The 21,216-nt window shown below is 36.4% G+C and overlaps 2 protein-coding genes and 1 long non-coding RNA gene across 7 annotated transcripts in view; all 3 read right to left on the bottom strand.

Annotated features, from left to right (window-relative positions):
* Positions 1 to 4,699, bottom strand: part of LOC122634844 (potassium voltage-gated channel protein Shaker) — a 126,806-nt gene extending 122,107 nt beyond the window's left edge. For all 3 annotated transcript variants that reach the window (XR_006328482.1, XM_043824194.1, XM_043824193.1), the window contains exon 1: positions 3,857 to 4,699. Coding sequence is in view for 2 of the 3 variants with exons in the window: in XM_043824194.1 (XP_043680129.1) it covers positions 3,857 to 4,026 (170 nt within the window). In the remaining variant the exon portion in view is untranslated. The remainder of the gene's footprint in view (positions 1 to 3,856) is intronic.
* Positions 4,700 to 4,832: 133 nt separating this feature from the next.
* LOC122634849 lies at positions 4,833 to 11,752 on the bottom strand. 3 transcript variants are annotated; one of them, XR_006328485.1, is made up of 3 exons: positions 11,379 to 11,752; positions 8,574 to 8,819; positions 4,833 to 4,942 (listed from the first exon to the last, which is right to left on the bottom strand). It is a non-coding gene; the product is annotated as an uncharacterized LOC122634849 (long non-coding RNA). The 3 variants fall into 3 exon arrangements; XR_006328487.1 differs by lacking the exon at positions 11,379 to 11,752 and adding an exon at positions 9,903 to 10,183; XR_006328486.1 differs by lacking the exon at positions 11,379 to 11,752 and adding an exon at positions 9,883 to 10,183.
* A 3,677-nt stretch (positions 11,753 to 15,429) lies between these two features.
* Positions 15,430 to 20,796, bottom strand: LOC122634848 (U1 small nuclear ribonucleoprotein 70 kDa-like). Its single transcript, XM_043824207.1, is given in 9 exon segments — positions 15,430 to 16,051; positions 16,173 to 16,519; positions 16,642 to 16,885; positions 19,257 to 19,283; positions 19,286 to 19,330; positions 19,612 to 19,693; positions 19,778 to 19,840; positions 19,953 to 20,135; positions 20,503 to 20,796. Coding segments are annotated over 9 exon segments (1,299 nt in total). The 5' UTR covers positions 20,647 to 20,796; the 3' UTR covers positions 15,430 to 15,887.
* Between the last annotated feature and the right edge of the window lie 420 nt (positions 20,797 to 21,216).

Below are 21,216 nucleotides of genomic sequence, written 5' to 3' on the forward strand. Positions count from 1 at the left end.
ATGGATGATGATGCTGAGAGAAGAGTGTGTTCCTAGCGGCTTCAAAAGTGGCGGAGCGAGTGGTATCACTACCACAATAACACGAACTCATTGTTAACCGACTATCATATACGAGAGAAACAAAAAGAGAGAGATAGAGAGATAGAGAGAGAGAGAGAGAGTGTATGTGGCGAAAGGGTTGAAGACAAAGAGGAAGATGAGACGACCCGAATACGAGGCGTCGAAGCTACCTGAATCGAGTCACGAGAGAAAGAGAGAGAGAGAAAAAGAGAAAGAAAAAGAGAGAAGATTCTCCATCGACGATATTGTTGGTACTCACACGAATATCCTAGATCACCGTACCACCACAACAAAACAATCGCGAATAAGTATCCTTCGTCGTTAACGAGCTCGAAACAATGCTCATTGTGAACGATAATTAGTTTGTCGGTGGCTGGCACCGCCCTTTGTCACCCTTCTTCCCCCAAAGATTAAACCTAACCCTTGTCTTAGTCTCCTCTCGTTTGAAGGTGACATCTTCGGTAAGAAAGGTGTTCCTGATTAAACCCTTTATATCGATTGTTACACGGCCCAAAGAAACTTGTTATCGTTAACACTTTCATCTCTATTATTAGGTTTATGTTATTTTTGGGCTCGTCTCATCCGAGAGATCATTTTGCGCGGAACTTTGTATTATTATTTTGTCCCTTTTCTTTTCTTTTTTCTTTTCCTTTCGTTTTTTTTCTTTTTTTTTTTTTTTTTATTTTAGCTTTAGCTTCGAAAAGATTCGTTTCAATTGCTACGAAAATGTTCCGTTTGTTTTTTAAAACTTGTCGCACGGTCTCTCCATATTCATTTTTTTTTTTTTTTTTTTTTTTTTTATTAAATTGTTGAGAGAGAGAGAGAGAGAAAGAGAGAAAATTTCAAAAGTGTAAAAGCAAAGGCGTAGCGATCGATTAATGGTCGTGCTTAGTCGTCCGGCCATGCACGCTCACGATGAAACTTTGCTATGTAATATATATTCTCTCTTTAGATATATATACTTGCTACTTCTAGAGACCTTAATAACATAACGTGACATAATATCACAATTTTCGCTCGCTCACAATTACTTAACACGCTAAGTATGTAACAAAGTATATGTATATCACATGTGTTATTTTGCTACACTACCTATACCACTATACGTACACTAGAAAAAAGTGTGAATTATTCATTAGAAAATCGACGAGAGGGTGTATGTGTCTATCTGTGTGTGCGTGTGTGTGTGTGGTACTTTTGCTTTTTTTTTTCTTTTCTTTTTTTTAATTTCGGCACGTTCCTTATCGTCGTCGGGAATAAATTATTAAAATAATCTTAATTATTTATTACACTGATTTTATGAATCGCTCTTATCAAAAAGAAAAAAAAAAAAAAAAGAAAAGAAAAGAAAAGAAAAGAGAGAGAAAAAAAACAAATTCAATGGCAAGAACTGGTCGAAGTAAAAATTTGTGAAAGCCAATTGGACCAAACGAAATCGGAGAAACCGATCTGTTGGGTGGAAATAAAACGGATGTTGTAATTACATGTAATTTATCGCGTTAACACGGCATACTGCATAAATTCCGTACTGTAAAAGGATAACCCGGCCTGCTCGGACTGAAAATAGAGAGGGATAGAAAAACTGTACGCTCAAATCCCCGTTATGACCCCACGAGAATATTTACTACCGGTGTGTGAGTATTATTTATTTTTCTTCTAAAAAACGAAAAGAAAAAGAAAAAAAAGAGAGTGGGTAAAAAAAACACTAAATACGTTCGCCATTAAGTTAAAACTGTCGGGACAAGAATATTCTCCATTAGAAAAATATCAAAAATATAATTACAATAACAATTGTTATCGTACTAAATAATAATAATAATAATAATAACGTAACAAACTATCTCATTCAGAATCGATTCAAGCAAATAAAAGATCGAAATATTAATATGCAATAATCGAAAGATTTTAATATTGGCTTGAATCGATAAAGATATTCAAACCATCGTCCAGTTGATGGATAATTATCACAATTTTTATTCTATCTACTATACTCGAATATATTATACGTGCAAACTTTTTGAATCATTTGAACGACACTTGGACTATCTAAAATCGACTAACTAACCACAAGTAGAACATATATATATATATATATATATATATATATATATCGATATTCTAAATATATCGACTAGATATTAATCTAAGATTCAAAAAAAAAGAAAAGGAAACGAATAAGAAATAATAAAAGAAATGTAGAGCCTTGTAAAGAAGAAATAATCACGTAGAGAGAAATCAGCTCTGCAATTGTCTACAAAAAAAAACCCCCAAAAATAAACTAACTACATATTATATGTATCTATATATAAATATATGTATATACGTATATATTTTTCTATATATGTATATATATATATATATATACATATACATGTGTATGAAAGTAACGTTCAACAACGAGTAAGAAATCGCGTGCGAGATAAAAAAAAAAGATAGGGATACCTCTGAGATCGTGTAAGAGAGACCGAAGTTAAAGTACTTTCGAATGAAAATACGTGCTCCGGTGTTCGACGCGTCACCAAGAAGAAGCACCATCGTTTTCGGAAGTGCGATGCTGCCACGCGAGGCAATAGGTCTTCGTTCCGAATGGAAGAGGGTCATTGTCATGACTAAAGCAGAGATTTGTCAGCCAAGCTCGTCTCGTTGTAAGCTCGTGCGTCGTGTGTCCCAACCATACTGGGCTGTGGACGATAATAGGACTCTAGAACGGCATTTGCGAGTTAAGACTCGATGATCGATGCCCGTACTTAAAAACTTGAAAAAATACTTTCGATTAAACCTTTTGACGTGTCTTCCATTTCGTTCCAACCGTAATAGTAGAAGAAAAATAGAGAAAAGAATATATATATATATAATATATATAATATTTCTTTTCGTTTCATCCCTTTCATGATAGATATAGGAATAATATTTCAAAAAATATTTTCGTATATATATAGAAATATAATGAAAATGTTTCTCTAATGTTATCAATTTTATCCCAAATATTTGGAGCACCCTATACGTGTGTAGAAATAGTTGATAATATTTCTTTTAGAAAATAGAAACAGTCGCAAAATGACGTATCAAATTCGAAAGATACATAATATCGAATAATCTCCTTTGAAAATAAACCTCCCGCGAATGATCTCGAGGATCTATCCCCGAATGTCACTGGCAACACTTAACGTTTTAGAAGCGTAAAACTACATTAAAAAGGTATATACCTACGTACGTAATGCGGAAGCCAAGGGAAATTGCTTTCGCGATCGTTAATATTATGCACGCTTCGCGATGCAGCAGAGCCGAAAAACTGTATGACTCGTTGTGTAGAAGGGCCAGTTATACATACATATACATATATCTGTATATATGTATGTACGAACTATTTTACATAACAACAAGGTATACCACGAGGATTTTATACCTTGGTCGTCGCTTTAATCGGTGATGTTAATTTCAACGTCGGACTTTCAGAACGGAAAGAACGAGCTGTATCTCGCCTATGCGATAAGATACCTCTGCTTTAATTAAAGATAAAACAAAAAGAAAGAAGATAAAAAAAAAATAGAAGAAAAACAGCCACCAAGTCTCTGACCTATTCCCTTGAAAAGAAAATCCTTCCACCGTCTTTGAATCGTTCAAATCGAAGCATTGAAAGATTTCGTATACGCGTTATATCGCGTAATCTCGACGTATATCGAGAGTAATATAAAAAAAAAAAAATGCTGTAATAATATGTAATAATCTGGTAGAGCTATAGCCGATAAGAGATCGAATAGATAAGAGTAATAAAAGAAACGTTGAAAAAACTCACTGATTGAGGGTGCGATCGTTGCTTCCGGTGGTAGCTGAACCTTGGGCCGCGGACGCAGCGGCGGCAACTGAACCCGAATCGTGATGTCTCCTTTCCTTGTGGACGATGCCCATCAACTTCATCCACGGATTGTTCGCCGCATGGGCGCCAATGCCGCCGCTCTGCCACATTGCGCTCGCCAGCCTCGCTCCGAACGTAGGAGCCCTTCTTGGGCTCCAAGAACCAAGGAGGAAAGACGAGTCTCAATATAATATCAGCGTCGACGATTGCAGCGACGCTGCTTTTAAGGGCCGCTAGCTTGCCCGGCCCTGGATAGGTGCGAGGTGCCCTGCACGGCCCCGTTGCCTCCAGAGCCAGGCCCTCGAGCACCTCCACCATCTAATCCTCCTTGATATCTTCACAGCCTTTCAAGGCCCAGCGAATCACTCCTTTTAATCACTTTCAAAACCCCGAGACACTTTTAATGCAATTAAACTTCACTATTTTATATTCTATCACGCACAACAAAACCTCGATCTATTTCCCCCTTTTATTATTATTGCTCTTTCCCTCTTTTGCGTTGTTGTTATTATTATTACTATTATTATTATTATTATTATTATTATTATTTTTATTTTTCTTGATTTTTTCTCTCGATCTTCGACGACGATCTACACAAACACGCACCAAGAGTTTCTTCGAATTCTCCTCCTTCTGCACATCTCACCTCCTTTTATCCATCGGCCTGCTATTCTCTCTGCTGCTACTGTTATTGCTTCTGCTGCTGCTGCTGCAACTGCTGCTGCTACTGCTGCTGTTGCTTCTTCTTCTTCTTCTTCTTCTTCTTTCAGAAAGTTCGCTCCTCGACGATCTTCTTCTCTTCCTTCTTTTACGCCACCTCTCGTCCTCTTCTTCTTCCTCTTCCTCTTTCTCCTCTTCCTCGTCCTCCTCCTCCTCCTCCTCCTCCTCCTCCTCCTTTTCCTTCTCTTCCTCTTCCTCCTCCTCCTCCTCCTCCTCCTCCTCCTCCTCCTCCTCCTCTAGCTTCCTCGAAGCTTTCTCTCTCCGGTACGCCGTCGTCTCGATTTACGTCACCTGCGTTCCTCTGCTCTTTCAAAGAAATAATCCCGATGCTCCGAGATACGATTTTAATGCTCTTTGTTGTCTTCTTTCTCTCACACATACGCTCATGCATACACACGCTCATATACACAACACAACACACACGTACATACAGCAGCAACCACATACACGCACACGTTCTCTCTTTCTCTCTCTCTCTCTCTCTCTCTCAGCCCTTTCCTCTCGACCTTCGACTTCCCTTCTTCTCCTCAACGACCCTTTTTCCCTTTGACGACAGATTTCTCTGCTCCGAGGACGCGGCAAACGTGAATGCGATCGCCTGGCTCCTTCCAAGCGCGGAACAATCATCGAAGCGTCGACCTTACCGAGTTTCTACGCGTACTGACCTCGATCGATCGCGCTGCAGACCGAGTACTATGTTTATTTACTAAGTACAAGCTTTTTAAAGTGTTTCCACGAACGAATTTGCTATGCATGTTTTTTTGGAACTAACTGATAATGCTTCTTGTATTTCTTTTTTTCTTTCTATCTTTTTCTCTTTACTACCGCGTTGTAACTAGGTTCGGCACGTCTATTCAAGCTCGTTACTTGTAATACGTGATGTAACAAGAAAATACGTTTTGATATAATATATGTATATAAAAAAAATCAAATTCGTATTAGATTCAATACTGAGAATAAATAAGATTGGAAAAGAGTCAGAGTTATATCGGATATCGATGTTAAAAAGTGTTAAGTATGTAGATATATATATATATTTCCTTAAAAAAATTCTTTTTCTAAAATTTCGAGAATGTTATTATTTTAGAACGAACGCTTATCGTTTACCTACACCAGCGTGCATACGATCATTGGTTTATATCTCCCTCGTTTGCATTTTATCGGAATTCGTAACAAGAAAGAAAGAGAAAGAGAGACAGATAAAGAGAAAGAGAAAGAGAGATAAAGACAGGAACAGAGAGAAAAAGAAAATGCAATTTTTTTCCGCAATCGTATCGCACGGAACTTTATCCGAAACGCACGATGGCGTTGCACGCGGCGATAATCGTTAGCGGTATAATAAAGATCTTAACGAAGCCGTACGGGGAATAATTTGTTACAACCTGTGGCTTTTCGTTCCGATTCAATTACACGCAGCATAATAATAAAAATTGTACGATCCGCTTAGGCTAAATTAAAAAAAAAAAAAAACAGAAAAAAAAACGCATATCGTTATCTTTCGAAATAGTTGACACATTTTTCTCGTTATCATTGAAAAAGAAGAAGAAGAAGAAGAAGAAGAAGAAGAAGAAAGAAAAGGAAGAAAAAAAAAGCCGTGCAATACGAAACGATTTTTATCATCGAAAATGTTTCATCGCGACAAACGAGAATCTTCTTTAACAAACTCGATATTAATTTCGTTTCCTCGTTACATTATTCGTTATCGCGATGTTTTCTGAATTAAGCACGTTCACCCCACGAACTCCGAGTTATCACGATGGCCTTTAAAACGAACCAATTTTTGCATAAATCGATATTTTCCATACGACTTCTTATTAATATAAAATTTTATTCGGAACGATACTGCACTCTTTACTTATCGTTCGTCAAAATCATTGATGATTGTTTTTCAAACGAGGAATTTAATATATCTACGTACGTACGCGTGTAGATCGTATGCGACATATAGAAAATGGCGATATTTTAATAACCGAAAATAAAAAGAAAAAAAAAAAAGGGGAGAAAAGAAAAAGAGAAAAAACTGAAATTTAATTTTACTTCGCGTTAAATATAAAATTTAAAGAAACAAAAAATATGGAACTATGCGAAAGCTCTAACAAAAAGATTTACGGTTCGATCGCAATACCGATTATTATTATTATTATTATTATTATTATTATTATTATTACTGTTATTTATTGTTCGACTATACGATGACACCGATCGCAAAGCGGAAAGTTGAATTTCGAAGATGGCAGCCTTCGTAAATTGACCAGCTTCGAAATTATTAGATCGACCGTAAAGTTATCCCCGTTTATAGTGCGAGGTTCACACGATCTATATATAACTAAACTCGCGCGCTCGTGTCGAACGACGCAAAGAACCGCGAACGTCGAGCTTGTGTGTTATCGATTTATCTTGAAAATCTCTGTTAAATTGACGCGATATAATATCCGGTAGTTCTTGTTAAGAACAAGTACGTAGGTGTATGTACCTGTGTATTAAATAAATATTTACTAACACGTATCCGCAATACAAATCTCTGTCACAAATATCTATCGAGAAAAAGAAATTTTCAAGGGAATACATCATGGCTGGGAATAAATCGAAAAAAAAAAAAAAAGGAAAAAAAAAGGAGAGGAAAAAAGAGAAGAAACAAAAGATTCTTCTGCAAGCGATTTATTAAAAAAAAAAATAAAATAAAATAATAAAAAAAAAATAAAATAAAGAAAGTAAAGAAAGTAAAGAAAGAAAAACGAGACTCGGTCGAACTAAATGGAAAAGTTGAGCCAAGCTTTCGCTGGATCGTTTCATTAAATGTGCAAGACCTTATCCCGAAAAGGAGTCGACGCGAGGAATCCGTCGACGGAACAGAACCGCACGAAATTAATCCGTTTCACTACGGCATTAAAAATAGCTCTGGGTCGACGTAAATCGATCTTTGTCGAAGAGAAACGCACCGAGAGAAGATGAAGAAGGTGTTTTCGAAAATTCAATCCTACCGAGTCGATAAAAACGATTTCTACGTTACTTTCTAAAAGAAAAATTTTTTAATTATGAAAATTCCAGAAATATCATAAGCATTTCTTCATCTTCTTCTTCTTCTTCTTCTTCTTCTTTTTCTTTCTCTTCTTCTCTTTCTTTTCTCTCTCTTTTTTTTTTTTTTTTCTTATATAACGAAACGTATATAAGGTAATTTCTCTATTAAATCTAGAACAAAATGAGTTTAGCATAGTAACAAGAGCTAATAAGATGAAACGCGTTCCATTACAGTTGCAAACGGTATCTCGTACGGTTTCTTATGATTAATGACGCGAAAAGTATTGCACATACGTTTTAACGCATACACCTACTGGAAACACAAGTTCTCGTTTTCAAGTCGAATCCTTATTTGGGTAGAGAGAAGGATTATCGTGATTGACGAGTATGAAATTACCTCGATGACACATACTCGTTAACGCTTTGTCAAGCAATACGATACGTTAAATCCCAAAAGAGGAAAAATAAAAATGAATTATGAAACAGGAGTAACTGGAAAATCTACGATCCCTTCCGAGCCTCTTATTCGTGCAAAAACTTTGCCACGTCCTCATAATTTTGCAGATTTAGTAATAAGCGATAAACGAATCGATTAATCATACCGAAATTGTTCATCCCTCATTTTTCGTGAAATTAATCTCTTCTGTAATTTTTAAGCGTGGTGTAAAGAGATAAAAGGAAAGGGAAAAAAAAAAGAAAAAGAAAAAAAGAACAATCCACGAATTCGTCTAATCATCTCGATTTTCTAACTCATTTAATATTTCGAAAATGTCCAACTCGATGTCTCTTTGATATCTCGAAAATGCTGAACTAAGTATCTCTTTGATATCTCAATCATCCCTTTCTCTCTCTCTCTCTCTCTCTCTCTCTCTCTCTCTCTCTCTCTCTCTCTCTCTCTCTCTCTCTCTGTCTCTCTTACCTCTTAACTTCAGTAGATCAATGCACTCGTTGAAGCGAACTTTCACCGGCCATGCATGACGTGGCAGGGGAGGAGGATATAAAACAGGTAAGTAGATACGCACTGCACTCTCCTTCCTTTTCCTCTTTTTTTCCTTTCCTTTTACTCCTTTCTCAGTCACGAAGAAGAAGAACCACCGACAGTCCAGGATTCCCAAAGAGATCCTTTTTTTTCAAACCGGCACGATAACGACGTTCTCGTATAATACTAAGCACGAAAAATGACAAAGTTTTTGCAAAGGAAAATCACGTAAATTTTCGATTGCCAAGCAACCACCCCTCTTCCATATCTAATATCTTTCTCCCTCTTTCTTCATAAATTCGAATAAACTCGGAACAAAAGGATTTATCTTCTTTTGTTCCTTGGTGTGATTAAGGAAGATGGTAATAGAGAGAGAAAGAGAAAGAAAACAGAAAAAAGAAAAAAGAAGAAGAAGAAAAAGAAAAAGAAGAAGAAGAAACAATAGAAACAAGGAAGACACGCAGACAGGCAGGCAAGCAAGCTCAAGCACGCAGAGAAAACGCGTTTACATTCACTAAAACCTCGGCTATCGTCCCACTGACACACTTTGTCTCGCATTCATACCAACCACCCCTTTCCCTGATCCTCTTCGACCTCTTTGAACCAACGAAAAATCACGATCGAATGATGAACAACGACGAAATCCGAATAAGGGATTCTTGAATTTTAATAAATCGATATAGACAGATGAATAGATCGATAGATAAATGGATAGACGGATGAATGGGTAGATAGACGAATAGATGGATAGACAGATACGTTAAGAGATTTTGACGTTTCTAATCAAGTGACCACAACTCTGATGATCTTATCGAGAGGGTGAGAGAAGCCGCGTGTTTGGCAACGCTCGATCCAAACGCTACAGGTCGCTTTCTAACGGTTCATCCACGGAATAACGATGTGAGATTCGGATTACAAAGGGAAGAAAGAGATAGAGAGATGGCGAGAAGAGAGATAAAGAGAGATGAGAAAAAAAAATAATGGCAGATGATCCCACGTGTTTTTTCATGGGAAGAAAGGAAAGAGAGAGAGAGAGAGAGAGAGAGAGAAAGAGAGAAAAAGAGAAAAGCGAACCGATTCTTCTTTACGATAGATCGACGTCGTTAATTTCTCGTATGCTCGTTCTCCTCGAGAAGAAGAGAAAGAAAAATAAGAAGAAGAAGAAGAAGAGGATTGACGAGTAAACAAAGCGAAAGAATATCCTAGCGATACGATAGGACACTGAACAAAATGAAGATTAGGAACGAACTTATTCGTAAAAAGGTACACCATGGCGAGTCGTCAAAGACGGATAATACGTCGTAGTCATCGTTGCAAGGTATCAACGACCTTGGCTGAGTTCTTCTTAGGTTGTTGGTGCAGAAGAAAGGATGCGTTTGAGTCGCAGGACATTAGTCCTGGTGCACGAACACGGAAAATAAGGAACGAAGACGAGATGACACTGAACACACACCGTTTCTCTCTTTGGTAATATTACGATACATATGTATATGTGGATCCTATATATATATATATATATACATATATATAAAACACATATACATATATATATATATATACACAATCCATCCACTTTTTCCGTCTCAATTTTCTTTTCTCGGACCGCGAAGTTTCGTGAAACGTTTCGAGAAGAGAAGGACGCGACGCGAAGGATTCCGCAGGACGTTCTTGGTCAAGCAGGAGCGTCGAACCTGGACGTACCCATCGCTGACACCACGGCACGATGTCGGCCAATGGGATCGCGCGATCTCAGCCGCATTGGCGGTGCGTGAGAGAGATCGCGGGGTAAGAGAGGCAACACACGACGCCGCACGCCGTCTGCACCACCGAATGCACCCACCCACCTTTACCTCACCCCTTCAGAACTATATTCCCCTCTTTCACCATCCACCACCTCCATCACCACCTCCACCTCCACCTCCACCTCCACCTTCGCCTCCACCACCTCCTCCTTCTCCTTCTACACCTCTCTTCTTTCTCCTCTTCCTTCTCCTCCTCCTCCTCCTCCTCTTCTTCTTCTTCTTCTTCTTCTTCTTCTTCTCCCTCCTCACGAAAAAAAGGTCCGTCACCTGCACACCGATCCTCTGCAATTATTTCTAATCACCGATCCCAACTTATTTACTTCTTTTTTCTTATTCTCCTTCTTCCTCTTCTTTTTCTTTTTCTTCTTGTTCTTCTTCTTCGGAGAAACAAACTCGATGACTTTAGGTAGAAGAGAAGGAAGAAAGAAAGAGAGAAAGAAAGGAAGGAAGGAAGAAGGAAAAAAAGAAAGAAAGAAGCCCCGTTGTCTAGGCTCGTTTCGACTTTCGGAAGATTCGATCGTATTCGACCGGTCCTCGAGGTCAACGCGGCCTAACCGTAAGCACGCGTTTTTTCACTGACTACTACGAAGAGGGGGAGGAGAGTGACAGAAAGAGAAAGATAGTTAAAGATTGATGGATAAAGAGAGAATGAAAAAAAAAGAGAGAGAGAGAAATAAAGAGAGAAAGAGAGAGAGAAAGAGAGAGAGAGGTGATCGTGATCTTTCATACGATTCATTCATTTCATACATTCACTTCTTTTCCAACTCTTTCTTATTCCCTCGTTAGGTCCGTTCGAACTCGATGGACATGTTGAAAGTAAGAAGAAGAATGAAGATAAAGGAAGAAGAGAAAGAAGAAAAAGAAAGATCGTGCGAACGAGCGAGCAAACGAGCGAGCGAGCGAGCGTGCATGCATGCCTTTAGGAGGACGCTGTGATGCCTACGAGTCCTCGGTCACGATTGTCGTCGTCGTTATTCCTGTGGTTCTCTGCTTGTTTCTGTTGCCGGTTGTTACTAATTTCGTCGTCTGGGTCGTCGTAGTATTAATAGTAATAGTAATAGTAGTAGTAGTAGTAGTAGTAGTAGTAGTAGTAGTAGTAGTAGTAGTAGTAGTAATAGTAAAGAAGAATAATTGTCAGTGTGTCGACACCGATTATTTAATATGATCGAGCAGTGACAGTAGTAGAAGTATTAGTAGTAACAGTAGTACAAGTAGAAGAAAAAGAAGAAGAAGAAGAAGAAGAAGAAGAGGAGGAGGAAAAAGAAGAAGAAGAAAAAGTAATAATTGTTGTTGTTATTGTTGTTGTTGTAGTAGAAGTAGTAATAGTAATAGTAGCAGTGGTACAAGTAGAAAAAGAAATAGAAATAGTAATAGTAATAGAAGAAGAAGAAGAAGAAGAAGAAGAAGAAGAAGAAGAAGAAGAAGAAGAAGAAGAAGAAGAAGAAGAAGGGGGTCGGGTGTAATGGAAAAAGGCACCCCGACTGAAAGAAAAGCGGGCGGCCACGAGACTCCCGCGCGGAGCCCAACGTTTCGCCTCACTGCCGGGCTCACTGCAGGCTCTGACGCACCAAGCTTGCCTCCTCCACCACCTCCATGCCAACCTCATCCTCCTCATCCTCCTCTACCTCCTCTCTCTCTCTCTCTCTCTCTCTTTCTCCACCTCCAACCCCTGGCAATCTCCTCCCTTTTCCTCTTACCCTTCGTCTGTTACCATCTACCTGTGTATACACCACACTGTTCCCTCGGTTTGCCTCCTCCTCCTTCTCTTCTACTTCTACTACTACTATCCCCACTACTATCCCTTTCTCACCCCCTCTCTTTCTCTCTCTCTCTCTCTCTCTCTGTCACACGCCCACCCTTCTCCCCTTTGCTCTATCTCGGTGCTCGGTTTCGCGCGCGCATAGTCGCATATACTCGTTGGAAAGAGAGAGACAGACTGTTCGACACACCTGCGCCCTATCCACGAATCTTCTATCTTGCTCTAACCCTCTAACCTTCTCTCTCTCTCTCTCTCTCTCTTTCTCCCTTCCCTATTTCAAATCTCCCTCTACCTTACTCCCACCTTCTTCCAACCGTCACCTCCTCATCCTTCTTCCTCTCTGTCTCTCTCTCTCTCTCTCTCTCTCTTTCTTTCTGCCATACACCTCCACGCTGCTTCCACATCGTTGAATCCACGATATCCAGCTAAGTCTATCTATCTATCTATCTATCTATATTTCTCTCCCTCTCTCTCTCTCGTCGAAACCGATCCCCAGCGCTAATAATTGAGCACCTTGCGGATCAGAGGCTCGGGGTGGAACTAGTCGAGAAAGTTGGGCTTATTTGCTTTGATAACTTAAATCATTATTTTTTTTCGTATTATTTTTACTTTATTTTCCTTATGTCCCTTCGTTCAGGAGAAACGAAAATATCCGTGCTAATATGTCATTACGGTTCGGCTATAACTTTTAAGCATGTTTGATTGGCTACGTTAAAATGAAATTTATTAGGGAAGATCGTTAGCCCTTTTTTCTCAAGGATCGATCGATCACGTTTCTCTAGCGGAACGCAAACCCTATATAAATTTATGTGATACTTTATCGAGCATATATCTTAAAAAGTCATTACGACATTGAGAAATCGATCGATTACTCTGCTAAAAAGTATTATCTCGTACAAAAACAAACGAGTATATATATATATATATATATATATATATATATATATATATTATATGCAAATTTTCTTATAACATATTGAACGATGAAGAAGAAGCCAACAAATATTGCCAAGTGAAATAAGTTTTGTATTTGTTCGCTTTTGAACGAAACAAAACTGCAATGTTCAATATTAAATATACCAATGCATTCGCACGTTCTTTCTTTTTTTTCTTTCTTTATTCTCTCTTTCTCTCGTCTATACAAAAGACATTTTTTTTGGATACAATAGCGGATTTAATTAACATAGCAAAAATGTATAATAATTGCCACTTTTTATTATTTTGTCGAAACAAAGACCTTGTTGACCAAACTGTGAATTTGTTATATAATTAACAACGTTGCATGGTTTATTGTATTTGTAAGTATTTAGGAAAAATACATGTGTTCAATTACCTTGTGTTGAGTTAGATATTTGAGAAAAAAAAAAAAAAAAAAAAAAAAAAGAGAGAGAAAAAGAAAAGAAAAACATTTTAATTTGCTTAACAGAGACAATTGAATTTTTAATGAATCGCGAAGAACTATGTTTTTCTATAAAATAGTATACGCGATGAATAGAATAAATATGTACATATGTACGTGTGTGTACGCGCGTATGTGTGGATTCAAAAACTGACATGTATATATCTGTGTATATATGCTCCGTGAGTTACTGCAAAAACGTAGAATGAATAAAAATAAAATAAAAATAAAAAATATAAAAAAGAAGTCGTGAAACTGCGATGCCGCATAAAAGTGTAATGCGGAGGCAGCTTCGTTACTAAAACATTCGCAACTTAACTTTCCATCCGCGGCTACTGCCAACGAGCACAGAACAAAAAAAAAAGTACTTTATAACTCGACCGAAAGAATAATTAAATATTAAGGAAAGCTCGGTAGTTTGGAAATGTTAAAATGGGCGTATATTTACTTACGATAGTCGTTTCTTATTAATCGTTCGAATACTTGTTTTCAAATTTCGCGGTTAACCTAAATCGACGATCATCGACAAGTACGCGAAATGAAATAGAACGTAAAATTAATCGTGATTTACTCGAGTTATCTCGAACAAGTTCGATAATCGTTTATAGTTAAATGTATCTTGTCGTAACGATTACAAAAAAAAAATGAATCGAATAATTATACAGAAAGAAAATAAAAAGTAAAATAAATTGTAGGTTGTCTCGAATAATTACAGTAAAATGTATCTTACCATTGAAGAAATATTTAACTTAAAAATACCTACTGCTAAGCGTTGATTATTTCAGAACTGCATAATGAAGACTTCTAAAAAAGATACTAACGTTATAAAAGAAAAAAGAAAAAGAAAAAAAAAAGAGAAATAAAGAGCAAGAAAAAGAATTGTTTTATACAAGTACATATACTTACCGCAACAATGCAGTTGCAATAAGATCACATAACCTTCGTATAGTTCCGATAGTCTATCGATTATATATTTCAAAATTTTCATCTTAAACTCAGCTTTACAACATTGAATTATTTTTAATATAATTGTTGACGAAATGAAAGAACTATTTTCTTAAGAATAATTCGCATTTTTTTTCACGAAATATTATTCGAAAACATAATAGAGGAAACAGTTAAACCGGAAATACGCAAAAGTCGTTGAGCTCTCGTCCAAGCAATTTACGACACGAAAAAAGGTATTTCGATTGGATAACGAGTTTTCAACTCGTTCGAGAAAGAAATTGTCATTTCCGTAGGACGAACACTAAAACGCGGTGTCTTCTTTCTTTTTTTTCTCTATCCATTGCTCGACTTAAAAATGCAATTAAATATGATATATTGATTTTTATCAAGGGATTCGAACTAGATGGTAAAACTAGCGTAGTTACAAACAAAATGGCGTTAAATTCAAATCGTAGGAAAATAATCTCTCTCGACATTTCCACACATCTAACGATATAAAATACAGATAGATATCCAATTAAAAAAAAAATATTATCTCGTTTCTTCATAATCCTTTACGTCTCAGAATAAATCTACTTCCATAATCATTTTCTTCGATTCCATATAGATATAATAAACGTAAAAAGAATAAAATAAAAGATATATGATCCAATAACAAAAAAAAAAAAGAATGTTAATCCTACGAAGAGCCATTTATGCTTTTTAAATGTATCTAACAGATGAATTATATCCTTTATTTTATTGGAATATATATACATATACATATATATATACATATATACATATATTCATATACACGCATACACATATATATGAATATATTTATATATATATATATATATACATATATACATATATAAATATACATGCAGCAGTTATCATGAAGAATTTCAATTCATCCATATACTCATATTATGTATGTACAAATACAGCGAGTGACAGTACTTTTATTCGTGGTAGCAATAAGGTTGAAAACGTTTATGAACTTCTGTGTGTGTTCCATATTGCGAGGTTCTGTTTGAACTGCTAGAATATTGTATTTAATACATTCCAATCTTAAAAATTTCAATGGAATTTTACCTTTCGTTCCAACGACGAAAAATATATATTTCTAAATTAATTACCAAGGAACGGCTAATTATAAACGTAGATCAAAGCTGCTTACCTTGCAATATGCCAATAGAATATCTGGTCATTAATTTTCCATTCCACTATACAATTCGGTACTCAAATGCGGTAAGTACAGCATTACACTAATAACAATAGGAAATACAATATAACATTATTGATGGTCGCATCGATTCGTCGCGGGCAGAGAGAAAACGTCATAAGGCATATTACTGAGATCAATAATCTTGTACAGAGTCGTAATTATTGTATGGGGGTGGATCAGGGCGACCTTCGGGAATTCTATATTTTTCTTCGACTTCTTGATCGTTATCATCTTCATACTTGACCGCGGTGAAATACGATCCTGACGTTGAAAACGTGTTACTATAATCGGGATAATCTGAAAATAGAATAGGACATTTCGCGTGGTCAAATGCTTGGAAGCGAAATTTCGAAAAAGCGATAGGCTACGCATGGACTATCTTTTTTTTCTTTTCGAACTATGTATATATAAGATATACCATCCAAAGGTTCTTCCTTAATACGAATTTCCTTGGTATCTTCGTCTTGACGATCACCACGATCTTTTCTATCCCTGCGCTCACGATCTCTGTCTCTCTTATTTCTCTTCCTATCCCTATCGCGATCGCGATCACGATCGTTACTCCTTTTACGATCTCGATCACGATCTCGATCACGATCGCGATCTCTTCTGTCGCGTGGTCGTTCGTCTCTTTGAATTTCCTCAATGTCAGGATCCGGTAAACGATCTCGACTACGTCTACGTTTTCGGTCGCGTGACCTACTCCTTGATCTTCGTTTACGATCGCGTGACCTTCTGCGTTCTCTGTCTAAACGATCACGATCCCTGAAAGAACAGAAAGAAAATAATACACACACACACACGCGCGCGCGCGCGCGCGTATAAGCAACGATTCGAGATTCGACTTGTTTTAATTCGATGGAAAAAATTTCTTGAAGTTCATTCACCTGTCCCTGTCCAACCCTCGTCCTGAGGTTTCCCTCTCTCGCTCGAGACGATATCGTTCTCTTTCTCTTTCGTTATCTTCCCTACCGGAGTGCTTTATATTCACATCAGGTCCACCTCTGCGAGTACCACCTAGACCACCACCAAGTCGTCGAGGGAGCCACCCTTTTACCGTTCTTGCACGCTCCACGTCAACCAACACTCTGCGACCATCTATTTTCTTACCATCGGCATGCTTATACGCAGCTAAAAGTATCATTAGAAAATTACAATCTAATCAAGATCACTCAACTACTACGCGTTATGCTATTATGAGATTTCTCTTAATCCCTGAGAACCAATTCGAAATGGAGAATCATCATAGATGATATTTTTCTATGATATGTACACGTTATCACTCTTTGTGTACAATCAATAGTACCATCTAAGATATACTTTCTTTATCGTTTTTATTTATTCTTTTTTATTTGTACTTGCTTATTCATTCATTCGTTCATTCATTTACTTATTCTTTTTTCTCTTTAAATTCGAGGCAATTAACCAAATCTTTTCTATAGGTCAAGTACTATACTTATGGACGGGCTAAAAAAATTATGTACATGAAGAAACAATTGTGACTCGACTTTCTTCTTTACTTTTTTCTTTTATCACTTTTTTACTCGATCATTTTGGGTAACGATGAAGATAGATTTGCTATGTGTTAGCCTGGATAATTGGTAAAAGTATCTACATATGCATTGTGTTTATAGTTTCCTTACAACGAAGTCATCCAAACCAGTAAGTAAAGTATCCTATTTTTATGCATGATACGGATAATAAGGTATCTGCATGCATTATCCCTGATCATGTGCTTCTTATTCGTAACGTCCACTATTCTATAAAGTAAAATTAGAAAGTATATACCAGTTATCGAATAGGCAGATATTTCTAAACGCACACTCGCTGTACCATGCCTCATTTTCCTTTGGAAAAGGCAAAGCAGTACAGAGAGTTACTGTGCGTTATACGTCGCTACGTTTTAGAAATAGGAAGGAATAAGCTTGTGGTACTACGATCTCATCTTACTGTATAAAATCACAATTGTACGTTACTATCCTTTGCACAGTAATCAGCAATGAGGTATGCAGACTTTCAAGTACCTTAAATACTACATGTTTAAATTCCAAAAAGTATAGCAAATACAAAAAATACCTACCGCGGCTACTTACGTACGGAAGTTAACACAAAGCTTAGAAGTACTTTTAATCAGTGAAATGAACTTGTAAGAGACTCGCGAGAGTAGGCCAGCGCGTACGCTATTCATTGGGAAGGTGCCCAGTCTTCGTATGTTCGTTCAATCTCCGAAGAAGTTTACTTTGCGTTTACCTGGTGCGCTTTTTCTTTTTTTTTTTTACTTACAACCAAACCGTGCGCAATTCATACATATTTTATAGCTTTGTTACGTAATGTTATACTGAATTCTCTAATAGTATATGTTAACTTTAATAATACGGGCAAAGAACTTTTCCACTTTTGTAAAAATTCCAAATTTGAAAGCAAGGGAATGATTATCTGCATGCTAAATCATATTTGCAGACTTTCAGATCACGTTTTTTTACGGAGCAAGTGATGATATCGCAAGATAAATTAGTATTCTATATCGAAATTGATATGTTTCAGGACTTGAGCGTACAAAATATACTAAAAAATAAAATTAATTTTGATAAGTTGACAATTCTGACATTAATAGAATTTCGACTACAGTGAAATCTTTTTGGCAGAAAGAATAAGAAATAGCACCCTAGTAATAATACCGATGATAATGATAATAATAATAATAATAATAATAATAATAATAATAATAATAATAATAATAATAATGACAATAACAATAACAATAATAGTAATAAATAATAATAGTAATAGTAATAATAATAGTAATAATAGTAATAATAATAGTAATAATAGTAATAATAGTAGTAGTAGTAATAATAATAATAATAAAAATAACGACACTCCACTAATCGGCATTATGAATTTTTTACTAAACCTATCAAACTGCTTCTCGCAAAAGTCTCTATGATGCTCTACCCTTGCTTATAAGTGTTGAATATTAGAATAAAAGAGTAACGTTTTTACTTTCGAATAATGACATACCTACGACTATGTGTATGATGGTAATAACTTTCATCAATGTACGTTCCGCGTTGCCTAGTGATGATATCGAACTAATTTGAATGACTCCTAATCTTTGTAGAGTTAACTTTTAGCAAAAAACGCGTAGTTCGTAGCAATGTTACCCGAAAATTTATATTCGACGATGATCGAAATATATATGTAATAATAATAATAATGTGACTGTTCACCGACCGTGTCCCTGAACCTTTTCCCTAAGCCCACCAATCAATTTCAATGTAGAATGCTAACTTGACATGTCGCGTCAAAATAAAACCACAAATCAAAGTAATCAAAACGCCTGCTTTTCAACACTTTAAGAGTGTGGCCATACTAAACACTCATCCCGATCAAATTTGTTCAAATTCTTTTTTGAGTTTAATTAAAATCGTTGAAGAAATATAGGATAAGCATAGACGCTAACAAACGTTGTTGTATGTTGGATCTTACCACACATACAAACCTATCATATCAGGCAGGTTCAGGGATTTTGCATGGAATAGTGAACGGCACTAGTTGCCGGCAGCGGCCACCACGCTGTACCAAGAACAAGATAAAAACTGCATTAATCAAGACAGCCAATATTCTCTTTTTCATTTGAATCGTTTACCATATATGTATTTAGAGAATGGTATTCCTGCATGGATGTATCGTGGGACCCCCCACACCTTCTGGTTAAGTACCAATGAAAATGGGTAGCCTAACTATAGCCCTGCCCCACTATATCTAGCTGGAAGTGATGCTAAGAAAGGTGAGATTCCAGACTATGGACTCACGGAGGCTTTTAAGAAATATTACATTTATGGACTGTTACTTACAGTGCATGTCTCTTTCGTGCTCATATTCAATGAAAGCATATCCCCTAGGTTTGCCATTTATTGTATTATGAATTACCACAATCTGAAAATAATTATCTTCAGATTAGATAGAAATTCAATTGCAGGAATAGTCTTATTAAGGAAATCATCCTATATCATTTTATACCTTTTTTACCGGTCCATAGACTTCAAATTCCCTCCTAAGCTTTGATTCCGATGTATCATAATTCTAAAACAGTATGCTTGCTTTAATAACTTATCTTAAAATATCTAACCTTCAACTCTGTCAACGTTTTATCCAGTTTTATTCGACGTTGCAAACTCGTAGAATAAATACTTACTATTCTTGCTACAAATAAAGTTTTAAAAGGATCCGCAGTCACGTTTGGAATACCAGCAGGATCCCATACTGCTATTTCTTGTTCTAACTTATAAGCAACTTGCTCGGCACGTTCTCTCCTACGGCGTTCCAAACGTTCTTCTCGAGTTTCAACGCGTACAGGTGGTGGGGTATCTTTCGGATCCTTTTATGTTTATAAAATTGCGAAGTTATAAATAAAACTTATGCAAATACTGCTAACCAAAACTGTATCGCTACCGACTACATGCAACATATTTTTGAGGATGAATAAAAGTATAAATGCTTTCAATTTTACATAATAACTCGCTAAAAATAAGAACAAAAAACTTGGCATTTTTTTTTTTTTTTTTTTTTTTTTTTTTTTTTAATTACATTTGAAAATTGTAGGGTTCAAGAAAGTTCCATGAAACTTTTACAATCTTGTAAATTCGTCTGGGTTGTAAAAAATATCATTAAAAATATTATCACTTGTAGCATAAAAACGTATAAAAAATATTCGCGTCAATTGAATCGAAGGAAATAATACCTACCTCAAAATATTTGAGAAATGCTCCAACGCCAATATATCCTCCATTCTTCTTTTCGTGTGGAAGCTTGCTGGCTGGTGGCAAATAAGGTATTGGATCGCGAGGAGCAAAAAGCGCAAGTAAATTCGGAGGTAAAAATTGCGTCATTTTGTTGAAATATTATAATAATACGTCAACTTTACTCTCACTCGATTAATTAAAACGAATACAGGAACAACTGCATCTTTAGACACTAACACTCCTTAAAATGGCGTCGACGTTGCTACCGGTATGCCATAACCACATAACCGACAAATCTATCTACAACGCACAAGAAAGAAACATTACTAGAAAGACTTTGAACTATCCTAACATTTATCGACATATGTTTACAATTAATCCCACCAGATGGCGCTTGGAAATATTGATTTTTCCAACGCACCAATTATATTCCTCTAGGTTGAACGTGATTGGTGTTTATTAGTAGATAAGATATGTCGAAGTATCGATATCGATGTTATATTCTTCAAATCGCTTATTACAACTTCTATTCAATCTATTCCTTTAATCTATCGATGTAATCATTTAAACGCAATATTAAAAAACATCAGGCGCGTTGAAATAAAAATACGAGCATCGAAAAGGTGATGTACTGCATTATCGACGTAACCATTTAACAGCCAATGACAACATCGAAGATGATTGAAGACATTTACGAGAATGAATTTTGATAAAAAT

Source organism: Vespula pensylvanica, chromosome 16 (genome assembly GCF_014466175.1).
Source record: "Vespula pensylvanica isolate Volc-1 chromosome 16, ASM1446617v1, whole genome shotgun sequence".
Lineage (NCBI taxonomy): Eukaryota > Metazoa > Arthropoda > Insecta > Hymenoptera > Vespidae > Vespula > Vespula pensylvanica.